The sequence below is a fragment of the Merops nubicus genome, unplaced genomic scaffold (genome assembly GCF_000691845.1).
Source record: "Merops nubicus isolate BGI_N331 unplaced genomic scaffold, ASM69184v1 scaffold42146, whole genome shotgun sequence".
Lineage (NCBI taxonomy): Eukaryota > Metazoa > Chordata > Aves > Coraciiformes > Meropidae > Merops > Merops nubicus.
This window is the reverse complement of record NW_008613772.1, coordinates 28,029-53,779: the sequence shown is the minus strand read 5'-3', so window position 1 is coordinate 53,779 and position 25,751 is coordinate 28,029. Positions and strand designations below refer to the sequence as shown.

The following is a 25,751-nucleotide window of genomic DNA, read 5'->3' as shown; positions in this document are numbered from 1 at the left end:
GAAGAGTTGGCTCTGCTGGGCTGATGCTCAGTTCTACAAAACGATTCTTTTCTGTATGAGGTTCTGTGGGCTTTTGGTGCTCTGTGTGGGCTGCAGAGGATGCACCCGCTGCTGGTGCTGCCCAGGTCAGGAGAGGCTCCTTGCCTCACCCAGCTCTTGAGGAATTAGCAGGTAGAAATGATGTTGATAGCTGTGCTGGAAATAACAGGTCGTGTCATTCATTGAGGTGGCGCCGTGTGTCAGGACTCACAGATGGCTTTCACTGCCATAGTGAGTTATTTTGATGATGCTGTTCTAAAAATAAGTTAATGAGTGCTCTGGTAGACAGTCTTTGCATGGGGACCTGTGGTTTAACTCCTGGTTTGTATCCTGTTGCTAACAGACTGTAATTTGTCTAAGTTCCTGAGATATTCTTTTTGGCAAACATCCTTTTTCAGAGCTGTTGTAGAGAGACTCTGGATGTGTGTGCCAGGGTCAGGATTTGATCTGTAGTTAGTGCAGATTGGCTTTTTTGCAGAGTTCTGGGTTAGAAACAAGAAGCTAAGAGAAAACAATCCAAAGACCTGTAGCAAATTATTTTATCTTACGTAAAGCTCTTGTAATTTTTCACTTCACTCAGTTTTATATTCCACTTAGAGTGCAGGATGTAACTGCTACAGAAGTATTTATTTGGAGGAGAGCACTGAATGTAACTAAATAAAATGCTGCTCTACACTTCCATTAGGTTTCTTTTTACTAACCTCCAATGTCCAAGTGGCAAAATCTGAGCTAGTAAACTGATACAGATGTGATGCTGCCTTAATAGGAGCTTGCAAGTCTTACTGTAGCAGGTGTCACTCTCTTTGGGTCTTTCCTGGGCTCTTCCAGGACATCTGAAACTGGTCAGCTAAAAACTACTGCTCCTTAGAATATTTTTTCTTATATTTCATTATGATGTGTTGTGAATTAATTGCAGGTTTGAAAAGGTGTCAGCTAAATGAAAGCCTGAATAGTGTACACCATTAAAATACTTCCTACATTTTCTATTTTTCCCTTTTTCACAGGAGCAGCAGAGAGTTATGGACAATTCTTCTGGGCAGATCAGCTTTAAGAGAACCAGTAAGTCCATGTCTTGCTAAGCAGGTTTGCCCATCACTGGATGGACTTTATGACCAAATACATCATTTGTACATCTCTTTGAATATTAGTGGAAACATGTTCCACTGCATTTCCTTCTTCTTCAGGGTGAATTTTGTTCCTCTATCTCTGCTACTTGTTCATTCTCCCACTCCTCGTTTGTAGCTGTTTGGAGAACTACCTGGAAAGGTGTGTGTGGAAAGGTCCTTTCTGGGGCTGGCACAACTACTGCCTTCTAGACTGGCTGGCCTGGGGTATTCTGAGTGGACAGCTGCTTTCTTGCTTTCAGGGATGGAGCCTGTGCTTTCAAGAATTTTCCCAGAGTTGGAAATCCAAATGTTTCTGAACTCAGTCCATTGCCTCTTCTTTCCTCTCCCTTCTGTGGCAAGGCAATGAGCTGTGTCACACAGTAATGCACCTGCAATCAGTCTGAATCATAGATGCTTGTCTTGTGGTGTTCCTGCCTTTTTTTGGGGTCATGGAATTTCTTTGCTTCACTTAAATGTAATAAATCTGATCCTCAGCAGCACACACTGAGGAATCTGTTCAGTGGTGTTTGGTTCTTTTTTTAGGCACAGATCGCAGCAGAATTGAACAATCACTGGCAGAGATTGTTAGAGGGACTTTCATACTATAAACCACCAAGGTAGAGTAATTGCCTGTTTTTAGAAATTAACCTCTAAAATGGGGTCTCCTAATAAGTAGATGACCATGTTGAGTATTCCTTTCTGGTTGCATAAAACCAGGTTTTTATCCTCTTGCATAACTTGAGATTTTAGAAGAGGAGTAGCAAGAGCAAGCACTCTGAAATTAAGCCTGTTTAGCTGATCTCTTGGGATTGATGCATTTTTAATGACTAAAATTTCTTTTTTTTCTTCAGTACAACTTCAGCAGAAAAAATAAAAGCTGATAAAGATGTAGCTGCTCCACTAAAAGAACTGGGTCTGAGGGTCAGCAAGTTTTTGGTGAGTGAAGGTGCTATCTGCTTATTTTTTATCCCTGCACTTGGAATGCATCATTTGGATTCTGATATTTAAATAAGCTTGATGTTGAACAGAGGCAAACTTAAACTCCTTACAAAATAATCTGAAAGGTGTTACAACTACATGTTGAGGCTCTGGGTCAGAATTTTCAGAAGTGATTAGTGACCTTGAGGTGCTTTGGGTTTTGTGGTTCCCAGGCTGTTCTGCAGAGGGCCCTGCTTTTCAGAGTCACTGACCTGCTTTGGCTCTTTCTTGGGTTCCTTCAAGATGTTTGAAACTGCTTAGCTAAAAACTGCTGTCCCTGAAATCAGTTGCCATGTTTGAAAATAGTGTCTGTGTACCTGCAGGGTTATATTCCTTCAAGCTGGAAGTTTAAAATTCAGTGACTGGTGGTTGTACCTTTCTTTAAATGATTGTTGAGCTCCTTTTGCTGAAGTTAAACTGGCTGAGTCTAAGTGACATCAAAACATGTGTTTTGCTTTAAAGAGAAGTGCTGACTAAAGCAAGCATCTGCCTGATGGAAAAATTTTCTTTTGTCATATTCTGGAATTTATTTGTTTTGAAGAGAAGAGCTGCCTGAATATTTGGAGAGAATCTTCATCCTAATGAGTTCAGCTGCCTTTTCTTCATCTCAGTTCTTTTTTTCAGGGTCTGGATGAAGAGCAAAGTGTGCAGCTGTTACAGTGTTATCTTCAAGAAGATTACAGAGGAACAAGGGACTCCCTGAAGGTCCATAGCTCCCATTTATGTTCCGTTTATTCCACATCTTTCCTTAGTACCAGTAGTTGGTTGATGCATAGGTCACATGTGAGTCTGAGTTCTGATTTGGAAAGGGCTTTGTAGCTTTTCTTCTCTAAACTTGCAATGCTCAAGTGGCACTTCAAGGAAAGGTGATAGCAGATATCCAGGCCTGGGTTTGTGGTACCTCTTCCTGCCTGAATCTCTGTGTGGGCACTCAGCTCCTCTCTCTTCTGCAGGAATATGGGAAAGCTACAGATTTGTGAAGGAGTGAGTGGAGATGAAGAACAAATACCTAGTTAAAAATGAATTCTGGACTTTTGAAATCTGTCTTTCCAAAAGAAATGGAAAGAAAATTTGTCTTTTAGTTCAGTCTTTTATTTTGTGAATATGTATTTTGTCAGTAGCTTATTTCTGCAGTAGATATCTGTTTATTTTGCTGTGTTTTGCTTACAGACCATTCTTCAGGATGAAAGGCAGAGTCAGGCTCTGATGCTGAAGGTTAGTCATTTCCATTTGTGTTTTCTGTGGAGAGGATCAGTTGACAGAGAACCAGCTTTACTTCTGTGGATCCAGGAAATCTTGGGATAATTGAAGTATTCCTTCATATAAAGAACAAATTTTAGAAGATATTTCTGAAATAATGTGCAAATAGATTTGAACAGTGTTAATAGTTGCTACAGGAAGGAAATTTTAGGCTTAATATCAGGGAATTTAACTGGGCAGATGTACATTCCCTTGTTTCCCAAAGGTCCTAGGTTTATATGTTGTGGTCTGTAGTGAGAACTCTGAAATGGAGACTGGTAATCATATCTGACAGAGGATAATAGACATGAAGAATGAGAGATATTTCTGTCTTTTTGCTAATTTCCAAGTTGCCTCACTTAGCAGTGTAATTACAGACATGAGTTCTGCAAAGTTAATGAAGTTGTCTGTCAGATAACTGAAATACTGCTTAGTTGGAACTCCATCTGTAGTAATGGATGAGCAGTGTTCTGTTCCTGGGATGAAAACCTTGGCAGGGGGTGGGAGAGGAAGGTGTGTGGGAGCTGGACGTGGTGCCATGTCTGTGTTGGGGGCACTCTCTACTCACAGCTTGCTGATTACTACTATGAGGAGAGGATCTGCATTCTGCGCTGCGTGCTCCACCTCCTCACGTACTTCCAGGATGAGAGGCACCCTTACACAGTGAGTACAGGGCCTCCTCCTGGCCCTGCTGCCATGCAGATAGGCTGAACACCTACCTGTTGGAGTAATTGTCCTCTTGGGGTCGTAAAGAGCACATGGAGTGGGCATGTGAGGAGTTTGTTTGTTTATTTCTTTGTTTAAGGCACAATACTTCCAGTGTGTTGAGAAGTTGGACAAGGAACTAGTTCCTAATTACAGGAAACAGTTTGAAGCACTGTACAAAGCAGAAGCTCCTACATGGGAAACACATGGAAATCTCATGGTATTTTGTTTCTTGCTGTTATTTGTCAATAAAATTATTTGTCAAGTCTTTCTTTACATGTAATGTATCAGAAAATGTGTATGTGCAGCTGCAGTTACAAAGGGTGTTTTTCCTAATCCAAGAAAACTAAAATTTATTTTCTTAAACAGAGCACACTTTTGCTCAGAAACAAGTGCATGGAACATGTTGTTCCTTGTAATAAATCCATTGCCAGCCCTGGGCTAACAGGTCCATTTATGTGTAGTTGATCATAACCTCTCTGCAGCAGCATGCTCTATTTATAGTGGCTTTCCTTGCCGTTGAAGCAAACCACTGGCTACAGAAGCTGTTGAAATGCTTCAACACTTCTCAGTTTCTAACTGCTTTGAGTGACCTGTGAGCCTCAACAAATGATGGAAGAACCTTTCCTTGTGCAGACAGAGCGTCAGGTTTCCCGTTGGTTTGTGCAATGCCTCCGTGAACAGTCCATGCTCCTGGAAGTCATCTTTCTCTACTATGCATACTTTGAAATGGCACCTGATGAGCTGCTGGCATTTGCAAAGGTGTTCAAAGAACAGGGATTTGGCACTAGGCAGACCAACAGGCATTTGGTGGATGAGAGCATGGATCACTTGGTGGATCGGATCGGGTAAGTATCGTGTGTGTTTGTGAAGTGAGTGCAGTTATTTTCCTTAGGAAAATTGTTAACATCTCTGACCTACTTTTTTATTCTTTTCTTGCTTGTAGGTACTTTAGTGCTCTCATTCTGGTGGAAGGCATGGAAATAGACTCCCTCCATGAGCGTGCCTTGGATGATAGGACAGAGGAGCACAAGTTAGCCAAAAATAAGCACATCCATCAGGTAAAGCACTGGCAGAGTAACCTCTTGTCAGGGCTAACAATACAGAACTTACTGTGATTACCCAAACAGTGCCATTTAAAGATTACATCTGGAAGTTTCTGATCCTTTAGTTTCTTGTCTGACTGTAGGAACTAGCATCCCCATAACATTCTGGGGCTAATAAGAACAAAATTCTTCTCCCCATTATCTTCCCTTGTTTATTCTGTTCCTTTTTCTAAAGAAAGATTTAAGCACTGAAGTAGGCATTGTAAAGTGTCCAGAAGGGAATGATAGAAAAGATTTGTAGTTTCAGTGTTTTTAGGATGTAGAGCATCTGAGGTTGGACCAACTCTGTCAGTAAACCATGTAGAAAAACAGACTGAGACTGCAAATTTAGTTTAGTCAGCTGCAGGTTTGAAAGAATTATCTGCAAGGGGAAGGTTAGCAAGAAGATGCAATCAGCTATATGCTTGACAAATATGAACCTCAGGAGATCTTGGTTGTTTTGCCTTTGTCTTGTCTCTGTGCAGGAGATGGACAATCAGCTGCTGCAGTTAGGGGATGTCTCACATCATGCTCCAGTCCTCTTGGCCTGGGCTCTGCTCCGTCACACAATAAACCCAGAGGAGTCCACAAACGTTATCAGGAGGATGGGCAGCACTGCCATCCAGCTGAATGTTTTCCAGTATCTGACAAAGCTGCTGCGATCCCTGAGCAGTGGGGGGAAGAATGTGAGTTTCTTACAACCATATGTATAAGCCCTTGAAGGTTTTTAACTCCTATTGATATGAAGATATGATGGGAAGTGGACAATTACAAACCAATGTTCATTCAAACTAAATCTGGTTTTGAGCAGAGTATGCAGTAAAGGATGTTTTATCATCTTTCTTTCAGGCAGATACTGAGTTTGTAAAGCAGACTGAGTGCAGTTACAGTGTGTTCTGTGACTTGTAGTTGTTCCTGTAATGGCCCTGTGTATTCTTCCTTTCCAGTGTACTGCCAGCACTGCTTGTATGTGTATTTATGGACTCCTCTCCTTTGTCCTCACGTCGCTGGAGTTACATACGTTGGGCAATCAGCAGGTAAGCAGCCAAGGCTCATTGCATCTGTTATGTCATTTAAAAGGTCTCATTTATAAGATCAAGATCTTAAAAGAGAGATTTTCTGGTTTTGCTACTGCATTTACACAGTGCAGACTTAATAAACACCTCTGCAAACTGGCTGATTAATAATGAAAGAGCATATTTTGCACTTGAAGTCCCATGGATTTGAAACTAATCATTGGTGTGTCATTTCCAAAGCAACAGAAGTCATACATACTCCATTTCCAGGGTTGAGAAGACATCGTATGGCCCTTTACAGATTCAGTGGACATGACCAGTCTGTTCATGATAAGCAATATGCCTTTAGGCTGGCTGTGGTTTTGGGCTTAGGTGTGTTGGGTGTTTTCTTTCTGTTTTGACTTGAGGAATTACTTACGTCTTGGTTGGCAAACATGGAAACTTAAATTCCAAAGATGTGGCAGAATTTGGTTAGGATGAATTCTCCCTCTGTAAAGTAACTTTTGTTTTCTTTGTCCTCTCTTCCTTTGAAGGATATAATTGATGCTGCCTGTGAAGTTCTGGCAGCATCCAGCATTCCTCAGCTCTTCTGGAAATCGGTGAGTGTGTTGGCAATTTCTTTGACCTGCCTTGCTTATAACTAAAACCTGATAAAAGATCCCCTTTTAGGAAAGGAACAGAGGAGCTAGTGTTCATTTGTATCTATCTTTGATTTATTTTTGCCCTTTCCTGCCTTTTAGGTACAGCCTTGGCTTTACTCTTGAAGGATACTGGAACAAGTTTTAATATAGGTGATAGTTTAAAGCAGGGCTGGTGTTGCAAGGATTGAACTAACTGCTGGCAAAAGCATCATGCTTATTTTCTGTTGTCACAGAATCAGGATGATATGTAATGCATTAGTCTTACTTCCTGCCTTGTACTGGCACACTGCCTCATGCTTTAATCTGTGCAAGGACTGGAGTGATACTTTTGTGCATGATTAATGTTAAATGTACAACTTAAAAAGGAACTCTATCCTTGTGCTATACTGAGACTGTTTTAGTGTTTCTTTTTGGTAATAAGAGATTTGTTTTCTGTTTGCACCACCAGGAGCCTACTGCAGGTCTGGGTATTATCCTGGACAGTGTGTGTGGGATGTTCCCCCACCTGCTTTCTCCTCTCCTTCAGCTGCTTCAAGCCCTTGTGTCTGATAAATCTACTGCAAAAAAGGTACAAGATCTCTGGATGTTTGAGAGATGATTTACTGCAAGACAGGGATAACGTTCTGTGTGATAATGCTGTGTGATTTTTTTCTTTCTGTTACATGGTGCTTTTTGCAATCTTAGGTCACAGACATTAAGCTTTAGTCAAAGAACATTTTAGTCTTGTGCTGTTGCAGGACTGCTTTTTGGCTTTTAGAAAACTTTTCAGCTCTAATGGCTGAAGATTAAGGTGCTGCAGCTTTCAGGTTGTACTTGACTCATAAGAAGTTTGTGATTCATTAGATGAGACATGTCTGGACATGTGGTCTAATCATCTTTTGGAAGGGCTGCTGTATTGGAAGGGTTTCATATCCATCAAGAAAACTTGTCTATTCCTGGAGATGACCTGGCTGATTAATTTTTAAGAAATCTGGCTCTTTGGATGTGTTGTTTAAGCTCTTTCTGTATGCAGGTATACAGTTTCCTGGATAAAATGTCCTTCTATATTGAGCTGTACAAGCATAAACCCCCCGATGTGATCTCTCATGAAGATGGAACACTTTGGAGAAGACAGGCTCCAAAGCTCCTCTATCCTCTTGGTAAGGAAACAGCACTTTTGCAGGGAAACCATGCTTTTCTTACTGAAATGCTTTGAGGAATTCAGTTCTTGATCTGGTTTCTACCTCATCTGTGACTGTATTTCACCTGCTTTTTCAATATTTAGGACTAGGTCAGACAAACCTGCGGATCCCTCAGGGAACAGTGGGCCAAGTGATGCTGGATGATCGAGCTTATTTGGTACGATGGGAGTACTCCTACAGCAGCTGGACACTGTTCACCTGTGAGATTGAGATGCTGCTCCATGTTGTATCAACAGCAGGTGAGATGGGCTGGGAGTAGAACAGAATAAATAATTGTCAGTGGGTGTCATTTTGAGGTTAGGTAGGATTGAACAGCTCTGAATACTTTTGAAAGAGCATGCAGCATTTTCCCAGAAACCTGATTTTTTGATTAGTATTGTAATTTTTAATTAGTAAATTTCATAGTATTGTAGTACTATGAAATTCACTGCAAAAGGCCAAGAGCATGTAGTAATTAGTGAGATGAATTTTAGATGAGGAAAAGCTGAGATAGATAAATTAAATGTTTTTTGGTATGGGGAATGATCATGGGGACGTATGCTAAGGTGAATGTGCATTGTTCCAGATTTGACTGCTGCTTGAGTATGGTTTTGCATTCTAGTGTTAGTTTTCTTTACCCAGATGTGATTCAGCATTGCCAGAGGGTCAAGCCCATAATTGATCTGGTTCACAAAGTCATCAGCACCGATGTGTCGATAGCAGATTGCCTTCTGCCCATCACCTCACGGATCTACATGCTCCTGCAGAGGTAAGGCACCACCTGGCATGAAGTCAGGAACAGCAGGGGCAGCTGGGAAGATACAGTGAACTGAAACAATGGATAATTACAGATCTTAACAAGAGCTTTGCAAGATGTGTCTCACAGTGCTTGAAATCCCCAAGACTGGTTGTCAGTTCTCAAGACTGTTTTGGCTCCAAAGTCTTTGATGCAGCACAGTGGCCCCTCTTCCACTTCTTTCCTGGACATTCTGCAATTTTATCCATTTAAAGGCATTTTTTTATTGGTAGTTGTATTTACATAAAAGGGGAATAAACCATACAATTAGTAACTCCCAGGAGTTAAACCAGTTGTACTTATTAACTCTCCTGTCAGTGTTAACTGCCTGGGAGCTGCTGTTCTGCCTTGTAATTACTGTTTGCTGTGACAGCACTGCCTTGCCAGCCTCACCTCTTGCAGTAAATGGATCTGACTCAGGTGTGAGGGGGAGGTGGCAAGTCTAGACAGAAAATGCAGACTCTGGTGTCTGTATGTACAGGTTTTATACTTGTGCACTTCAGTGAGAGAGAACCTTTTTTAATTAAATGATTGTATATAGGCCAGACTGCAAGTAGCAGTGCATTTTAGGCATGCTGTTTCTCTTTTGTAGGTTAACAACTGTAATCTCTCCCCCTGTGGATGTTATTGCTTCTTGTGTTAATTGTTTGACAGTACTGGCTGCTCGGATGCCAGCCAAGGTGAGGAAAATACCTTCTGGATTTGAGAACTACTAGACACGGATATGTGAATTGGAGGCAATACCTGTGCTTCTTCTCTTGCAGGTTTGGACTGACCTTCACCATACAGGGTTCTTACCATTTGTTGCCAATCCAGTGTCCAGCATGAATCATGTGATTAGGTATTCACAATCCCCCTATATCCCCCTTTTTTCCCCCCCTAATGTATTGATAACACGTCATAAGAACTTTTTGCCGGTGTGAAATCTATGCATCTGACATCTCTCACTCATGTCAGAATCCTGCTATTCATGTAATAAATGCTCTTGCTCATTCCACAGTGCAGAGGGAATGAATGCTGGGGGCTATGGAAACCTATTGATGAGCATAGAGCAGCCCCAAGGCGAGTACAGTGTCACCATCTCCTTCCTGAACCTGATAACAACTCTTGTCCGGGTGAGTGCCTGTAGAATGGTCTGTGTGTGAAGTCAGCTGTGAGCTGTTGTGATAGCAAAGTGAAATGCAGCCTGCCTGACATTGATCTCCTGGCAGCAACTCTGAGTAATCAGGGGTTGATACTCTCTTCCATGCTACTGTTTGTGTTTTCTCTGTAGTCTGATTCTTTAAAAAAAAAAAACATTTTGATTCATCTGATCTACAAAAGCGTAGGAGTCACTTGTAAATCTGTGTGCCCGTGCTTGACAGTTTTTTCACACTTTAAAGACATATGACACATCTTCCTGCAAAAGGTTTCACGTCCTTTTAGCCAGAAGGGGGACAATAACATCTCTGTTTCTCCTAGGGACAACTTGGTAGCACCCAGAGCCAAGGACTTGTGCCCTGCATTGTGTTTGTCCTGAAGGAGATGTTACCCAATTACCACAAGTGGCGTTACAACTCTCATGGAGTGAGAGAGAAAATTGGTAAGGGTGGAAAAGGGAGGAAAGAGCAAGATGAGATAGAAAGGATCACCTGTCTTCTTGAACAGAATGTGTGAATTTTTCTTCCTTTTTTAATCATACCTTTTCTAGCAGCCATTTGGGGCTTGCTGTATACATCTGCCAGTATTGCTGGATGCTGTGCTTTGTTTGTATATAATAGGAACTAGGCAACAAATCTTCCTGAAAACTGAGTAGTCCGTTTCACCTCTGTTTCAGGATGCCTCATTCTGCAGTTGATCCATGCTATATTGAATTTATGCCCTGAAATGGATCCTCACAGCAGGTAAGACAGGTGGTGGATTTCAGATCTGCACTAGCCTGCCTTACAGTGCAAGGGTCACTATTATTTTGTTTCAGTTTTTGAATGCAGATGGCTAGGAATGAACTGGCACAGTTGTGTAGTGCTTGTTTCAGCTCTTCTGTGTGTTACTAAGTATGGGAGGGGTAGAAAAGGATTAGGGACAGAACAGACCACATTGGTTTATAGAGTACTTGGTGAAGAAAGAGAAAACAGTGAATAGATTTCCTGGCACAGAGTGCCATCCACTTTCTTATTTTGTATATCCACTCTGAAGAAAGTAGAAGGGAGAAAAAAGTAGAGGTAAGCCGGGAAGTAGTAATTAAGATGTTACTTTCTAGTAGTTTTCTAAGTGCTAGGTGGGAAAATACTGCAGGGGCTCCTAGTGATGATGACCTGTTTGTGTCTCACAGCAATGGCCCCAGCCTTCAGTCCTTGTGCATCTTCAGCCTGGCCAACACAGAAGCAGGACAAGCTGTCATTAACATCATGGGCATTGGTGTGGACACTATTGATATGGTAATGGCCTCCCAGCCTAGTAGGTGAGTGGAGTGTTTCATTTTGGTAGTGTGGGGAAAGAAGCAGCTGATACTTGAATGTAGCCTTGATGTGAGTGCATCTGATGGGGGCTCAGCATAGAGACTGGCCATGGCAGCCTGCCTTGGTTGCTCTGGAGGAACAAGCCTTGTTTGATCCAGGTCTGTGTATAGTCTTTGCTGGATACTCTCCGTTGTGTGCAGTTGTTTCAGTTCTCTGTTTCTAAAGACTTTTGGAGTGTGTTGGTGGGTGTAGATGTGCTCAGTTGTTTTAACTTTTGCTAGCAGTTACATTTTTTTAATAAAGAATTCACTTGAACTCTGCAAAATTGAATGACAGGATTAGAAATGAGAGGATCAGAGACAATGTTAGAAGTTGTTCTCAGGTAGCACCAGAGTTCATTCAGGATGGTTCTGAAAGCAGCTTGAAGTACCTTGGAAATACTGAAGATGTATTCAGTGTTGAGTGCCTTAACTTCCTTATGTGGCCCTCTGAAGGCTTGAGCCTTTTGCTTTAGCTATGGCTCCTTTCCTCTGTTCTCTTTTCCTGGCCAATTTGAGTTGACACATAGCCAGCCAAACTTGCTAGCAGGTTATTTCTGATAAAGTCTGCTGGATTTTTCTTTCAGAACAAGTCTGGAAGAGAATCCAGACTTCTTGAGGAGGAAGTGAGACCTATCTGAAAAGCCTTTTTGGCTTCAGTGTCTCTCCACAATGTTTATCTGATAAGGAAAATCTTAGGAAAAATACTCAGAGCCAGTTTTTTTTTTTCTTCATCCAGTTTTGGCTCACTGTAATTTCTGTGAGATTAGTTCTTTAAATTTCTCTCCCCCTGTCTTAATAATTTTAAATCACTCTATTCCAAAGAGGAGGGGGGAAAAAAGTGACAATAGGTTGTCAGGCTCTTTTTGTGTTTTCATTTGGTGTTGAAACTTTGGGTCTGGGTAGAGAGTGTTTTTGGTGGGTATGTAAGAGTCTGTATGTCAGCAGCTGTTTCGTGGTGACACGACAGTCTTGAGTTAAAAATGCCTTATACCCTCCGACTGACAGTGTGGAATTTCCTCTTTGAATGTTGTGTAATTGATAAATGTCAGTTGTCAACACAGTCACTTACTTTTGGTGTCTCTTTGGGGACACAGTGACGAGTCACAGGGCCAGGGTCAGCTGCTGATCCAAACAGTCAAGCTGGCGTTCTCCGTCACCAACAACGTCATCCGGCTGAAGCCCCCCTCCAGTGTGGTGTCTCCTTTAGAGCAGGCTCTTACTCAGCACGGTGAGTACCTCCCCACAGGGGCAGCCTGGGCAGCCCTGCCTTTGTCTTCTTTGCACGTAGTCAGCATGTGTTTCATTGCAAACAGCAGTTAAGATTTCAGCATTCCAAGAAGTGGGTTCTAGAGATGGGAGACAGCCTTTTCTCTTTCCTCTAAGGCATTCTTCTCCCTTGCAGCAGCTTCTAAAATACTAAGCAAACGTGGCTTGTTGTTTGCTGCTTTGTAATGAGATGGGTGTTAAGTACAGAGGATAGTGAATCAACCACAGTTAGTGCTTCTGGCTGGGCCCATGCCTTGTTCTTTACAAAGACTCACCTAGTTCTCAACTCCTGCTAAGGAGGTCACTGTTTGGTCAATAGTTACATCTTGTTGCAGTTTCTTCTTTTTCATTTGAATTGTGTTCTTTTTCAGGTGCTCATGGGAACAATCTTATTGCAGTCTTGGCCAAATACATCTACCACAAGCATGATCCTGCCCTTCCACGCCTGGCCATCCAGCTGCTCAAACGACTGGCCACGGTAGGATGAGACTCAGACAAGTGCCCCTTTGCTTCTCCCCTTGTGACTGATGCCACCACTGACATTCTTTCGAGATTCTTCTGGCTTTTTTGTGTTGGGGAGCTTAACGTGGGTCAGTTGAAGGCAGTGTGGACTGAAAGTGTAAGGCAGAGCACATAAAAAATCACATAAAGGGCCATTTAAGGTTTTAACATAATCTAATGTTTTAGAGAAGTCACTTGGCATCTCACTGAGAGGCTTGAGTGGTGTATTTTCTGCAAAGTATTTGCACCTCCAGTTGATCTCTTTCCAATTCTTTAAGCAACTTTCTCAAGTCACACTCTTAGATACGATTCCTACACCTTCTTAACTGGAACTTTAACATCTTACTGAGAAGAGGCTTCTATCAAACCTTGTATTGGGTTTATCTCTAGACTTATTTTTTTGGCTTACTAAACTTCTGAGAATGTGTTTGCAGCGTTGAGTTCCCTCAAACGCGCTGATAGATTCAATATCAAATATTTTGGATCTTCACTTTGAAATGCAAATCCCCTTTTCTGCAGACAAGAAGCCTGGGGTAGAGTTTGGTGGTTGGTCCTTTTGCAGGTTGCTCCCATGTCGGTGTACGCCTGCCTGGGCAGCGACGCCGCCGCCATCCGCGACGCCTTCCTCACCCGCCTGCAGAGCCGCATCGAGGACATGAGGATCAAGGTCATGATCCTGGAGTTCCTCACGGTGGCCGTGGAGACACAGCCTGGGCTCATCGAGCTCTTCTTGAACTTGGAAGTGAAGGATGGCAGCGATGGGTCAAAGGTAGAAGAGCAGATACTTGCCCAGGAGCTCACTAGTCTTTTGTTGTAGCGTTTGTAGTGGTCTCGTGGCACAGGTCTCTACAGTCTGATGGTTCTTACCTGTGCTTGATGGAAAAAATGCAGCTTGTGCTTGTGGCCAGTGGATGTGCTGCTATCCCAGTTTTGCTTTTCCCTATAACCAAAGAGAAACTTTCCCCAGTTTTTCAAGCCAGATGCTGAATTAACGTAAGAACATCTGCTGGGTCAGACCAAAGATCCCTGTGGCCCACGCTCTAGACTCTGACAGTGGCCAGTCATTGAGAAAGCTGAAGATGGCAGTGCAGTAGTCAGTACTAGTTTTCCAGAATGCCCTCTCAGGCACTTTGCAATTCCAGGTCTTTTTGGGTTGGGACATTTTGAAGCCACTTGATCTGACTGTATCTTAGCTTAGCTCCTCTTTATTCCCCTAAAATTTTTTTTTTCCTGTGTTATGACTACATTCCTTATAGTTGTACACAAAATATATGACAGCATTGTGTACTCAAGATTTATTTCTTTGTGTATTGTTCAAGTGGAATCAAATGTGTTCTGCTTTAATAGTTGCCTTCATAGTGGTTCTGCGGTGGTGTAACCTCTCATTTCCTTTTGCTTTAGGAATTCAGCTTAGGGGAGTGGAGTTGCCTCCAAGTAGTCTTAGAGCTGATAGACTCCAAACAACAGGAGAGGTACTGGTGCCCTCCCCTCCTGCACCGTGCTGCCATTGCCTTCCTCCATGCCCTGTGGCAGGACCGTCGAGATAGCGCCATGCTCGTTCTGAGGACAAAGTGAGTTCTGGTTTCTCTACAGTGCATTTTCCTTCCTTTTTCCCAAAACACTTTCTGTGGTTCATCAGACTTTTCAGGGATATTTGAGACATCTTGCTCTCTGTGTGCCCTGGTAAGACTATGCAGTGTGTGGGCTTTGAACTTAATCTCTTGGAAAGATGAGAAGCCCTTTGTGCATGTTCAGAAGCAAATGTATTTTCTTCTGTTTCTTTTACACAGAGTTATACAAGCTTGTATTTACCAAAGTGTATTTTCTATGAAGTTTGGAACAATCAGAATGCTGCTAGGTGTGTAGCATGGGGAAGATAACTGATAATACTTCTGCATGTATCTTTTAGGCCAAAGTTTTGGGAAAATTTAACCAATCCCCTCTTTGGGACCCTCCCACCGCCTTCAGAATCATCAGAGGTAAGTCACATCCCACCAAAACGAAGGTAGTTATGTTCTTGTTATTATTCCTTTCTGTGGGAGTTTTCCCCTTCATTATGGAAGCTCTGTGTTCTTAGTGTGCTGCTTTGAACACAGCATTCCTACCTCATTATCACCAGTCCATGGTCAAACAACATAACTATTGCTATCATGGGAGAAACAAATCTCAAAAGAGAAACAGCAGTCACTGCAAGTAGTGGGAGGGGATAGGTCAGGATTTCATTTACCCTGCAGAGCTAGGTGCCCAGATTTTACTGCCTTTTTTTTTTCCTTTATAGCTCAGTGTCTTGGATACCTGTGCCTTAATCATGAAAATCATCTGTTTGGAGATCTACTATGTTGTCAAGTGAGTCTTTGGTAGTCTTTCCTTCATCCTTGAACTTTTTAATTATGTAACCTGCATGTATTAAATCTTGATAGACCATGCAGGCTTTGAGAGACAAAGTACATATAATCCTGAGAAAATGTGGGAGGAACAGGGATTTATAAACAAATTCCAAACATGCATTGGAGATTTGTGCAATCACCAGTTGCAGAAGATGTTACAGTCAGTCTTTCTGCAGCCCTTAGGTGAGAAAGTTAGCATTAGTATTTTCCTTGTATCCTGGAATGAGAATATACAGTATTTTCTTAAAACTGATTGATTGTATTGTAAACAAAGCTAAGTACATCTACTATAGTGAGTGCTGAATAACATTTCAGTAGTTTTCTCCCACTCATTTTGTTTTCCTGAACCTAACTGCCATTTAATATGTTGTAAAGTCAGGATTGATTAAAATCTCACCTTAAAAAAAATAAATCAGTCCTAGATTTTCTTCAGGGATCATGTTTTTCCTTCACATTTGATGCAAAAAGTGGGATTCCCTGCACAGGTCTAATGTGTGGAATAACCTTCACTTGCAAGCTGTGTCCTTGGCTTTCCTACCTGAATCTCAGAAGAAGTATATTTTCTGACCAGAGAATACGTGAAGATAATTTCTCCTCTTGATTTGGTCAGGGGCTCCCTGGATCAGTCCCTGAAAGACACACTGAAGAATTTCTCCACCAAAAAGCGCTTTGCCTACTGGTCAGAATATGTGAAGCTACTGGCATGTCACGTGGCAGAGACAGAGGGTGCCAGCTGTGCCTCCATTACAGAGTACCAAATGCTCATCTCAGCCTGGCGGATGCTGCTCATAATCTCTACTAGCCATGTAAGAGCTACCTCTTTCATGATAATCTGAAATGAATGTTTTTGAACAAGTGTCAGCTTCTTAGGGCTGGCTAAGCCATAATGAAGAATTCACTGGTTCTCCTTTCAGTTTTCTTCTGTATATATATTTACAACACAAGTTGGCACAAACATGGCACAAGAGGTCAGAGTAGGTGGTGTTTGCTGTTTGACCAAAGGGAGCATGTTGTCATGTCTGAGCAGAGGAGGGAGGTAGTAAGTCACTTTTATAACAATTCTAAGTAGTTCTGTAATGCTGGAGAGATTTTGCTGAGTTATGTGGGGCAGGGATGCACCATTAGGGAGATAAATCATTGCCAGCTTCTTGTCAACTTCAGTGATTTCTGTAAAACTGCATCATTCAGTAGCTATAAGATTTGGTGAGTTGTTAAAGTAACAAACCAGTAGACTGATGCTAGACTGCTCCTAAGAAGGTGCATCTTTTGTTGTGCTTGATTCATCTCTGTCTCTGTGGCTCTTAGGCAGATATAATGCATCTGACTGACTCTGCAGTTCATCAGCAGTTGTTTCTGGATGTGCTAAATGGGACCAAGGTTTTGGTAGGTGGTGCTTCCTGTCAGCTCTTTAATTTCTCAGTTGCTCATCTTCTTTGTACTATGAGGAGTTCTGTTTCAGCAGCTGCTTGCCATCATAGTTTTAAGGTCCTGTGAAACTGGGCTGAAACAAAATCTCCCTGAACTGATGAGCTTCTTACAAGTCTCTCTATGTTGTATGTGTCATTCTCGTCATCACTGAGTGACCTTACAGAGGGTCCTGACTCTGGTTTCCTTGAGCAAATGAGCAAACCTGATCATTTGGTGGCAGTGCTTGGGCTGAGGATTTCTGAAGTGTTCTTCCATGGACTATTGATACTGTAACTCTTAAATATTTCTTCTTAGCTCTTAGTCCCCATGTCAGGATCCTGTCTGCAGCTGGGGTCTATGCTATGTACTCTTCTTCTGATCCTGCTCAAACAGTGGAAGAGGTAGGTATTTTGTTTGGATAATTATTAGTCAGTGCAACAACTTTTAAACAAGATAACATATATATAGAACAATATAATAGCTTGGGAGTTTAAGTGTTTTGCTCTAGTTAGATTCCCTTAGCAATCTGGGGAGAAACTGGAGCTTTGTCTTTTGGGATGGCAAATGTCTGTAAGTTGTTGCTGAAGTGTCTTGTAGCAATACACTGATGATTTGGCTTCCTGCTTGCTGGTGAAATGTGTATCAAAAAAGCTTTTGTGATAGTCCTGAATTCTTGCTGTACTGTGGAATGTCTTTAGTGACATCAGGTGGTGACTTAAACTTTACTTAGAAAAATTGCTTTTATTTGTGTAGATCATATCACTTATGATCCACACAGCTCAGTCAAGCCAATACATTTATTGAGGGATCTTGTCTAATCTGAAGAGCTCTCCCTTTTCGTTGTCAGCGAGTTGGGTTCTGTGGATAAAATCATAAACTCCTTGACGCAGATTCTGGAGGGAGTGCTACAGGCAGATCAGCAGATGGAGAAAACCAAAGCCAAAGTGTTCTCAGCTCTTATCGCCGTGCTGCAGATGAAGGAGATGAAAGGTGAGGTGGTGTGTGTCCAGGTGTCAGGGGCAGGGCTGCCATGGCTGAATGCCCCCTAGCACCCCTGTGTTCCCAGGGTAAACACCTGTGTGGTGTTAGTAGTAATGCAGGATGCTGAGTATAGTCACCAACCTCTGGGACTTCTCTACTCTTTTCTTACTTCTAGCTAGTTTTAGAAGGAGATGTTTTATCACTCACAGTATGCATATGTCATCCCTTCTCTTGGCTTTGCCCAATAAGCCCTGTGTTTGAGCAGCTGGATAGAGACAAGATAGGATTCCATGGGCTTTGGAAAGCAGCTCAGCAGGTATGGGGGGGACACCCTAATAATGGTGTCTCACAGAATGGCTGTAGAGCTTAGATTTTGACATTAATTTCTTGTTAGAGATAACAAAGGACCCAAACACAAGGAATTCTTCTGAGGGTACAATTTGTTAGAAGCCAGGGAAACTAATCTGGTCATTGCTCCTGTCACTTGTGGGGTAGCTTACACTGCAATAGCACTTGAAGACCCTCAGTGGCATCTGGACAGTATTTCTCTGTACAACACATACAGAGGCAGTTGTGGTGTTGAGAAATGTCTCAGTTTACTTTTCTGTGTCTTCCTTGTCCTGCTGCTTGGGCTCTGCAAGCCCATATGTTTTGGAAAGTAAATAGAAGGTGCAGGGTTGGGTTGCTTTTAAATGCTTTTCTATACTGCTGAATTTGAATTTTCAGTCATGCTGGTAAAAGGTCATGCCATTTATTGTAATGGTTTGGCTAATAATTTATTTATGTGGACTCAGAGAATACAGACTGCACCCTGTCTGCATGGGCCAGTACCAGCAATCTGGAGAAATGGGTGGGAAATGCTGTAGTGAGCAGTTACAGAATGATCTGTCAATAGTAGTGCTTGATTGGTGCTTTGAGATGTCACAAATTCCTGTGACTTCTTGGTAAAACTGTGTGGTTTTGTTGTCCAGATGACCATCTAATCCCTTATTGTGTCTTCATAGGTTTAATCATCTAACTTAGCCACAGTTCCACACATTCTGCTTTGTAGGTTTTGAAATGAAAACTATCAATACTCTTAAGAAATGAGTTAAACTGGAAATGATAGTACAAGGATAGGGGGTGAACTGTTGTCTGCTCTGTGATTCACAGTGAATGAGATCCCACAGTACTCCCAGCTGGTGCTGAGCGTGTGTGAAACACTCCAAGATGAGGTCATTGCACTCTTTGATCAGACTAGACACAGCCTGACCCTGGGAGATGCTGCAGATGACAAGGACAGCATGGAGACAGATGATGCCTCCCGAGTGAAGCACAAGGACCAGCGAGATGGGGTAAGGGGCCTGTCCATCTGCTTGGCAGCCACGTGTCTCCTCTCTAGACCAAAGTTCTGTGTATGTTTGGAACAACTTTCCCTTGCAGCCTGCTCTCTTCAAAGGAAGCTTCATCAGTTTCTATTTTGGAATAGCTCCCTGCCTTTTTGGCTCACATCAGTCTGAGAAATTGGCTATTGCTGCTTCTCTTTCAGATCTGTCCTAAAAAACATTGTCACAGTTGCTAGTACAGCCAAAAAGTGTGCAGAGTGCCATGGGGAGGATACCAGCTGCCTTTATTTATGATTCTGAGAATGATTGAGCTGTAGGTTGTGTTAGTTAATGCTTTCAAGGTTTTTTTGGTACCTGTGTCAAACCTGTACCTTGTTCTCCTTTCCTCATCACTACAGGTTTGTGTTCTGGGTCTGCATCTGGCTAAAGAGCTCTGTGAAGTTGATGAAGATGGAGACTACTGGCTGCAGGTTACCAGGAAAGTGCCCGTGCTCCCTACGATCTTTGCTGCACTGGAGATCAGCCTGAGAGTTAAACAAAACCTTCACTTCACAGAGGCCTCGTTACATTTACTGCTGACCTTAGCAAGGACTCAACAGGTGAGTGGTGCAGAGAAATGAGAGCTTAGAGCTATACATTTTTAATGGGAAATGTGTATCTCATTATTCTGCCTGTGATGCAGCTGAACAGTGAGCTGTAGCTGAAGGGTTTTTCAGAGGCTGGCAAGCTGGACGTATGCCTGCTTAGTTTGTCTTTTTCTTCTCAACAATGGCATGTCTTGGGTGGAAGAGCTGAGCCAGCCAGAGCAAACTGGGCATTTGGAGCAAGCACTTCCACTGAACGTGTTCTGCAATGCAAATTATGCCTCCCTAGATCAAACAGCATTAAGTTAGGAACCTGCTTTCTCATTTGTCACAATATAGTGTTATTTAGCCATTACAAATTCAGCTTTGGGGCTTTAGGTGCAAACAAGATTGCTCCAGAGCCATCCCTTCTCAAAGGCTACGTAGGTACCAAACCAGGTGATACTGAAACAGAACCCACAGCACAGCTATGTGGGGTAGGTGTTCCTGGAAGGACAGTGTTGCTTTCTGGATACTGATTTTTTAAGAACATAGAAGAAGTGTGTGTAGATTGAAGTTCTCTAAAAGGCTGCTGATGCTGCAAAGGACAGAAGTAGCTAATACAAAATAAGTCTTTTCAATCTCGGAGAGGAGAGAGACGTGCAGACTTTAAGAGCAGTTTGTTCTGTGCCTTGTAGGGAGCAGCAGCAGTGGCTGGAGCTGGTGTCACACAGAGTGTCTGCCTGCCCCTCCTGAGCGTGTACCAGCTGAGCAGCAATGGAGCCATTCAGGTGGGTGCTGCTCCTTTTGGGTGGGTGTGTGCCAGGAGAGCTGTGCCCTGCCTTGCTGGAGCAGAGCCCTCCTGCTCTGAGAGGACAGCAGCCACCCCCAGAGCCTGGAGACTTCCCAAGTGACCTGGAGGGTCTGTGGCAAGTGTCCCGTGGGGCAGCAGCATAAGTAATGAGCAGATTTTTGTGTCTGGTTTGCTCAGACATCTGCCTCATCTCGGAAGTCCCTGGATGCCCCCTCGTGGCCCGGGGTCTATCGTCTCTCCATGTCCCTGATGGAGCGGCTGCTGAAGACGCTGCGCTACAACTTCCTGACAGAGGCCCTGGACTTTGTGGGTGTCCATCAGGAGAGGATTCTTCAGGTATGGCCCATACTTCTCTGTGATGGTTCTCATGGCTTCTGCGTGGCGACAGGAACGCGTCAGAAAGGGAAGTATTGAAAAGAGGATCCTGCCTTAGAAAGATTTACAGTAGAAATACTTCAGTCGTGGGAGGAGGAGGACAGAGAATATCCCAGCCATGTGCTCAGGCAGGGATAACTGTCACAATACCTGTTAGAGCTGGGCACTTGCCACCTGCTCACTCGTGGGGTTATGACTTTGCTGCAGATGTTTAATCATCCTACTCACCACAGTAGCAGAAGTGAGAGTTTGATGGAAACCCATTTTGTGTCAGTCTGATCTGGGAAGAAAAGTGTGAGAGCTGTTCCTGGAGGTGGCTTCAGCCATTATGTCAGATAATGAAAGTGCTGCAGTCAGGGTTCTGTCACCCTTTGGGTCACCCTGTGATCCTGGAGTTCTGTACTGGCTGGGTCCTGTCTGTGAGGATGTGCTGAGGAGCCCTGTTTGTACCTAGGTGCTGAATTACCTGGTGACAAGCCTGCTCCCTAGACAAATACCTGTACTGCATAGCCTGTGAAATGCATTGACCTCTGACCAGGGATATAAAGTGCTCTGAGCCTGACCTGTGCTGTGTTCAGGCATGTGTTTTCTGTCCCTAAGGGCAGATCCTCTGCATCTTCAGCTTTTGCTTCTAGAGAAGGGAGTGGGGTTTTGGTGATTTAACTGTAAGCACCCTGATTTATTTCTCTCTCCTTCCCAGTGCCTGAATGCTGTACGGACAGTGCAGAGTTTGGCCTGTCTGGAAGAGGCTGATCACACTGTTGGCTTCATTCTTCAGCTCTCAAATTTCACAAAGGAGTGGCATTTCCACCTGCCACAGCTTATGAGGGACATGCAGGTAGGAATTGGGATACTGATGCCTATAGTACTTAGTCTTGGAGCGCAGGGACTTGCCTGTGTTAGGAAAAAATGGCACCATATCACCTTTTTATTGCTGGTCTTTTAATAGGAACTATTGCTGAGGTCATTTAAATCTCTGATCTGTAAGTACCTTGTCTGAATTGAGGGAGGAAAGATAACTTGGAGACAGACAGATGGTAGCTTGGAAAAATAACTTGGGGAATTTGATGTCTTGCTCTCAGTTCTCAGTGCCAGGTGGCTCTGAGAAAACACTGGGAAATGAGGAGACTGCATTGACCCTTTATGATCGTGGTGTTCTGTTCAGCTGGATTTTCTCACTTCCAGCAGTGGTAATGAATAGATGGGTTTTGAGTTTTTTTTCACCCTCAACTTATTTATTTCAGGTGAATCTGTGTTACCTGTGTCAGGCCTGTACCTCCCTCCTGCACAGCCGCAAAATGCTCCAGCACTACCTGCAGGTGAGGACGGGGACCCTGAACCAGGCTGTAAGTCAGGAGTGCAGCATGCTCCCTCTGCAAAGGCAAATATCATTCAGCATCCACGCTCTTGGATTGGTGGTAATCCTAGGGGTGGTTTTTGAGAATCCTCTATAGTTAAGATTTGCTTTTCTCCACAGCCAAAAAAAAAAAGTGTGCCAGGAATAGTCAGGGCTCTGAAATTCAAACTCTGGACTGCAGTCCTGGAGAAACAGCAGCCTGTGGTACCATGTTAGAGCTGCCCACACTGCAGCAAGAAGGCTGCATTGCTCTAGTACTCTGTAATGCCATTAATTAAGCCATTGTTGACCTGATGTCCTTGATTGGATTTGTCAAGAGAGATAGCTCTTCTTCTTGGGGAATCCTTAGCTTCAGGAGGTGGAGTTGATGCATGGCTACTGCTGTGTTATTTCAGCGTGGCTAAGGCTTGGTGTGTTGATTGAGGATTCTCTTTCTGGCGTGTGGAACCTAAATAGCCTCTGCAGCTGCCTCCTGCAATGCAGTGCCTCCCACAGTGCACACCAAGTGTAGATTCTCCTGCTTCTAGCAGGTGACAGACTTTGGGTGCCTTATTTCCTTGTTCCTTTTGTTCATAGCTTTTTTTTTTCCTCTCAAAGTATTAATCTTAATGCAAAATAATCCCATCTGTAGCCAAGACTTTCTTTTTGGTTTTTCCACAGACAAAAAATGGTGATTCCCTTCCATCAAGCGTGACTCCACGAGTGCAGCGTACTCCCCAGGCCTCCTCCAGGCACCCCAGTCCTGAGTCAGAGGCAGCAGAGCAGAAAGCACTGCTCACAGTGCAGTACAGCCTCCTGAAAATCCTCAGCAAGTCTCTTGCTGCCCTGCGCCATTTCACTCCCGACGTCTGCCAGATCCTCCTCGATCAGGTAGGGGAAGGAGAGATGCTGCACCCTGCAGGGGGGAGTTTCCAGCATTTCAGTGGTTTTCTGGGTCTGTGTAGTGAGGCACAGTCTGTCCTGCTTGAGACAGGGTCCCACCATACATCTGTCTGCTCTCTGCAGCAATCAGGAAGGCAGGACACAAGGAATTCCCTTAGGAATCGGGCACTGGGCAGCATGAAGGGAAGGGCTGGCTGAGCCCTTGTGTGGTCTGCACAGTGCTGGGTACCTGTAGCCTTGCTGGAGCAGACTGGAGACCCAGCTGCTGGGTTTGTATCACCCTCAGCGTGCCACTCTAGTAGAGGCATTTGCTTGTTACTTTCCTCTGTCAGTGTGACCTCGTGGATGGTCTCCAAGGTCAGAAAAGGAAGGTTTAATCCTTGATTCTGGCAGTGTCCTGCTGCTAACTTCAGGATAGTGACTTCCTTTGCCTCTAGGTGCATATGTCTGGGAGACTGGACACTGTTTGGGAGCAGTTGTTATTTTAGCTTGCCACTTGGTGGCAAACTGTACAGCTTGAGAGTTGGAAGAGGATCATTCCTGTCAGGAGAGCTATAAAGTCTGGCTGTGCAGTACCATACAAAATGCTCTCCACTGCTCTGTCTGTATACTTGAGATTTGGGAAATTATCTCAGTGCTGCTAGTTCTCCACACAAAGCATGACCCAGGGACGAGTTATTCCTGTTGCTATGACAGTCTCATACTCATGGCCTCAGGGGTCACTCTCTCTTTCTGTTTCTCCACAGTCACTGGACCTTGCTGAGTACAATGTGCTCTTCGTTTTGAGCTTCACCACACCAGCCTTTGATTCAGATGTTGCACCTTCCTTTGGCACCCTGCTTGCCACAGTCAACGTGGCCCTTAACATGCTGGGAGAGGTACTAGTCAATTCTCTGGGTGGGAGCACAGCAGTGAGCTCAGAGCACTCATTCAGCTGAGAGTTCAGAGTATTTCTTCTTTGTATCTCCTGTCTCTAATGCCTGTCTTTTTTTCCACCCTCAGCTGGATAAGAAGAAGGAACCTTTCCCCCAGGCTGCAGGGCTCAATATGCAAGAGGGAACCAAAACCCTCAAGTGAGTTTCTAGTTGTTGGATTTAGTCCTGGCCAAGGAGCAGAACCTGATGCTCCTCAGATCAGCACTGAGGTTTACAGGCATTTGGCTTCAGAGCTGCTCACTCCGAATCCAGGGCGTTCCTGTAGCCCATCAGGAGCTCTCCAGAGCAAGCAGGGATTTTTTTGGGAGGGCGTACGGAGCTGTCCCATCCTAAGATGCAATGCAGGGGGTTGTTTGGTGCTTATTTATCAGTACATTTAAATCAGACTTCCCTCATGGGCAGCAGGAGTTTCAGACCACAGCTTTGGGGTAGCGCTGCTTGAGCAGGGCGGGGGCAGTGACACCTGGTGCGTGCCCCCTCTGCGACGTCCTTCTGGGAGCGTTTGGCTGTGAAACCAGCCCCCCCTGGCCTGCCTGGCTGATGTGCCTTCCCTCGCACAGGTCCCTGCTCATGTTTACCATGGAGAACTGTTTCTACCTGCTCATCTCCCAGGCGGTTCGGTACCTGCGGGACCCGGCCGTGCACCCCCGTGACAAGCAGCGCATGAAGCAGGAGCTGAGCTCGGAGCTGGTGAGCTGCCAGTGGTTCTCCTGGGGGAAGGGCGTTTGTCTGGCTGCCCAAGCAGGAGCCAGCAGCCCTGGGCTGCCCGTGCCTGGTCCTGTGCCCTCGCTGGGGTGGGGAGGGGCCTGTTGGAAGGCAGCTAACCTGTCGCTCGCTTCTCCTTCCAGAGCACGCTGCTCTCCAGCCTGTCCCGGTACTTCCGCCGCGGCGGGCCCTCCTCACCCGCCAGCGGGGTGCTGCCCTCTCCCCAAGGAAAGTCAGCCTCCAGGCTGGGTCCCGAGGGGCAGGAGCCTTTGTTTCAGCTCGTGCAGGCCTTCGTCCGGCACGTCCAGAGATAGATTCTCCCCTGCCCCCACCTCCCTCGTCAGAACGTGCACCGGGAGGATTCGCGTCCACCGCAGAAGGCGTCACCTTTGGCAGAGCTCTGACAAGGCCTGGGAGGGGAGGGAGGCCTGCTGTGGGCAGGGGTGTAACCCAGCTGGAACATCAGCTGCGAGATCCCCTTGAACTCTTGCCACCAGTAGCAGAGGGAACTTGAGGAGAGCCCGGAGCGGCTCCTGGTGGGGGAGCCCACGTGTGCAGCCTGCTGGCTGCCCCTGGAGAGCAGCCCGGCTGCCTGCGAGGGCTCAGCGCTCAAAACCTTTATTTTTCTAGCTCGTACCTCCGCTGGGGGAGCCGGGGCTGGGGGAGAGAGGAGACAAACTTCCCGCCGGGCATTAACTCTGCTCTTCACACAAGGTGCAGTCTGCCTCTCCCTCGCAGTCACGGCCCGGTCCAGGCACGGCCGAGGGGTCACCCAGCAACTCAGAGACCACCTTTCTACTGCTATTTTTGTACGGAATGGTTCCAGGCAGGTGGTGTGTGTGTGTGTGTGCTCACGCCTCTCCTTCGCCCCGCAGCCCGCGTGTTGTGTGTGTTTCTGGAGAGCAAGGCCTTGCTCCAGGTTTTTCAGTCAAAAATTCCATTGCTCCAGTCTTGCAGGTTTTTTAACTGTGCCCTATTTATACTGATATTAAAACCTTTATAGACAGCA

At 44.5% G+C, this 25,751-nt stretch overlaps 1 protein-coding gene across 1 annotated transcript; it reads left to right on the top strand.

The window, feature by feature from the left end:
- Positions 1 to 1,035: 1,035 nt before the first annotated feature.
- On the top strand, positions 1,036 to 25,751 carry NUP188 (nucleoporin 188kDa; the record flags this gene model as incomplete). Its single annotated transcript, XM_008941989.1, has 43 exons — positions 1,036 to 1,098; positions 1,689 to 1,762; positions 1,997 to 2,081; positions 2,748 to 2,828; positions 3,294 to 3,338; positions 3,933 to 4,025; positions 4,168 to 4,287; positions 4,704 to 4,915; positions 5,014 to 5,128; positions 5,638 to 5,838; positions 6,100 to 6,189; positions 6,702 to 6,767; positions 7,258 to 7,377; positions 7,822 to 7,948; positions 8,074 to 8,229; positions 8,612 to 8,738; positions 9,358 to 9,445; positions 9,530 to 9,606; positions 9,766 to 9,880; positions 10,227 to 10,347; positions 10,582 to 10,648; positions 11,077 to 11,205; positions 12,339 to 12,472; positions 12,882 to 12,988; positions 13,574 to 13,780; positions 14,413 to 14,582; positions 14,921 to 14,990; positions 15,290 to 15,357; positions 16,009 to 16,204; positions 16,704 to 16,781; positions 17,121 to 17,206; positions 17,653 to 17,795; positions 18,939 to 19,120; positions 19,510 to 19,710; positions 20,373 to 20,465; positions 20,666 to 20,824; positions 21,564 to 21,701; positions 22,108 to 22,182; positions 22,881 to 23,090; positions 23,849 to 23,980; positions 24,105 to 24,175; positions 24,598 to 24,727; positions 24,886 to 25,751. Coding segments are annotated over 43 exons (5,193 nt in total), but the record flags the coding sequence as incomplete, so codon positions are not given.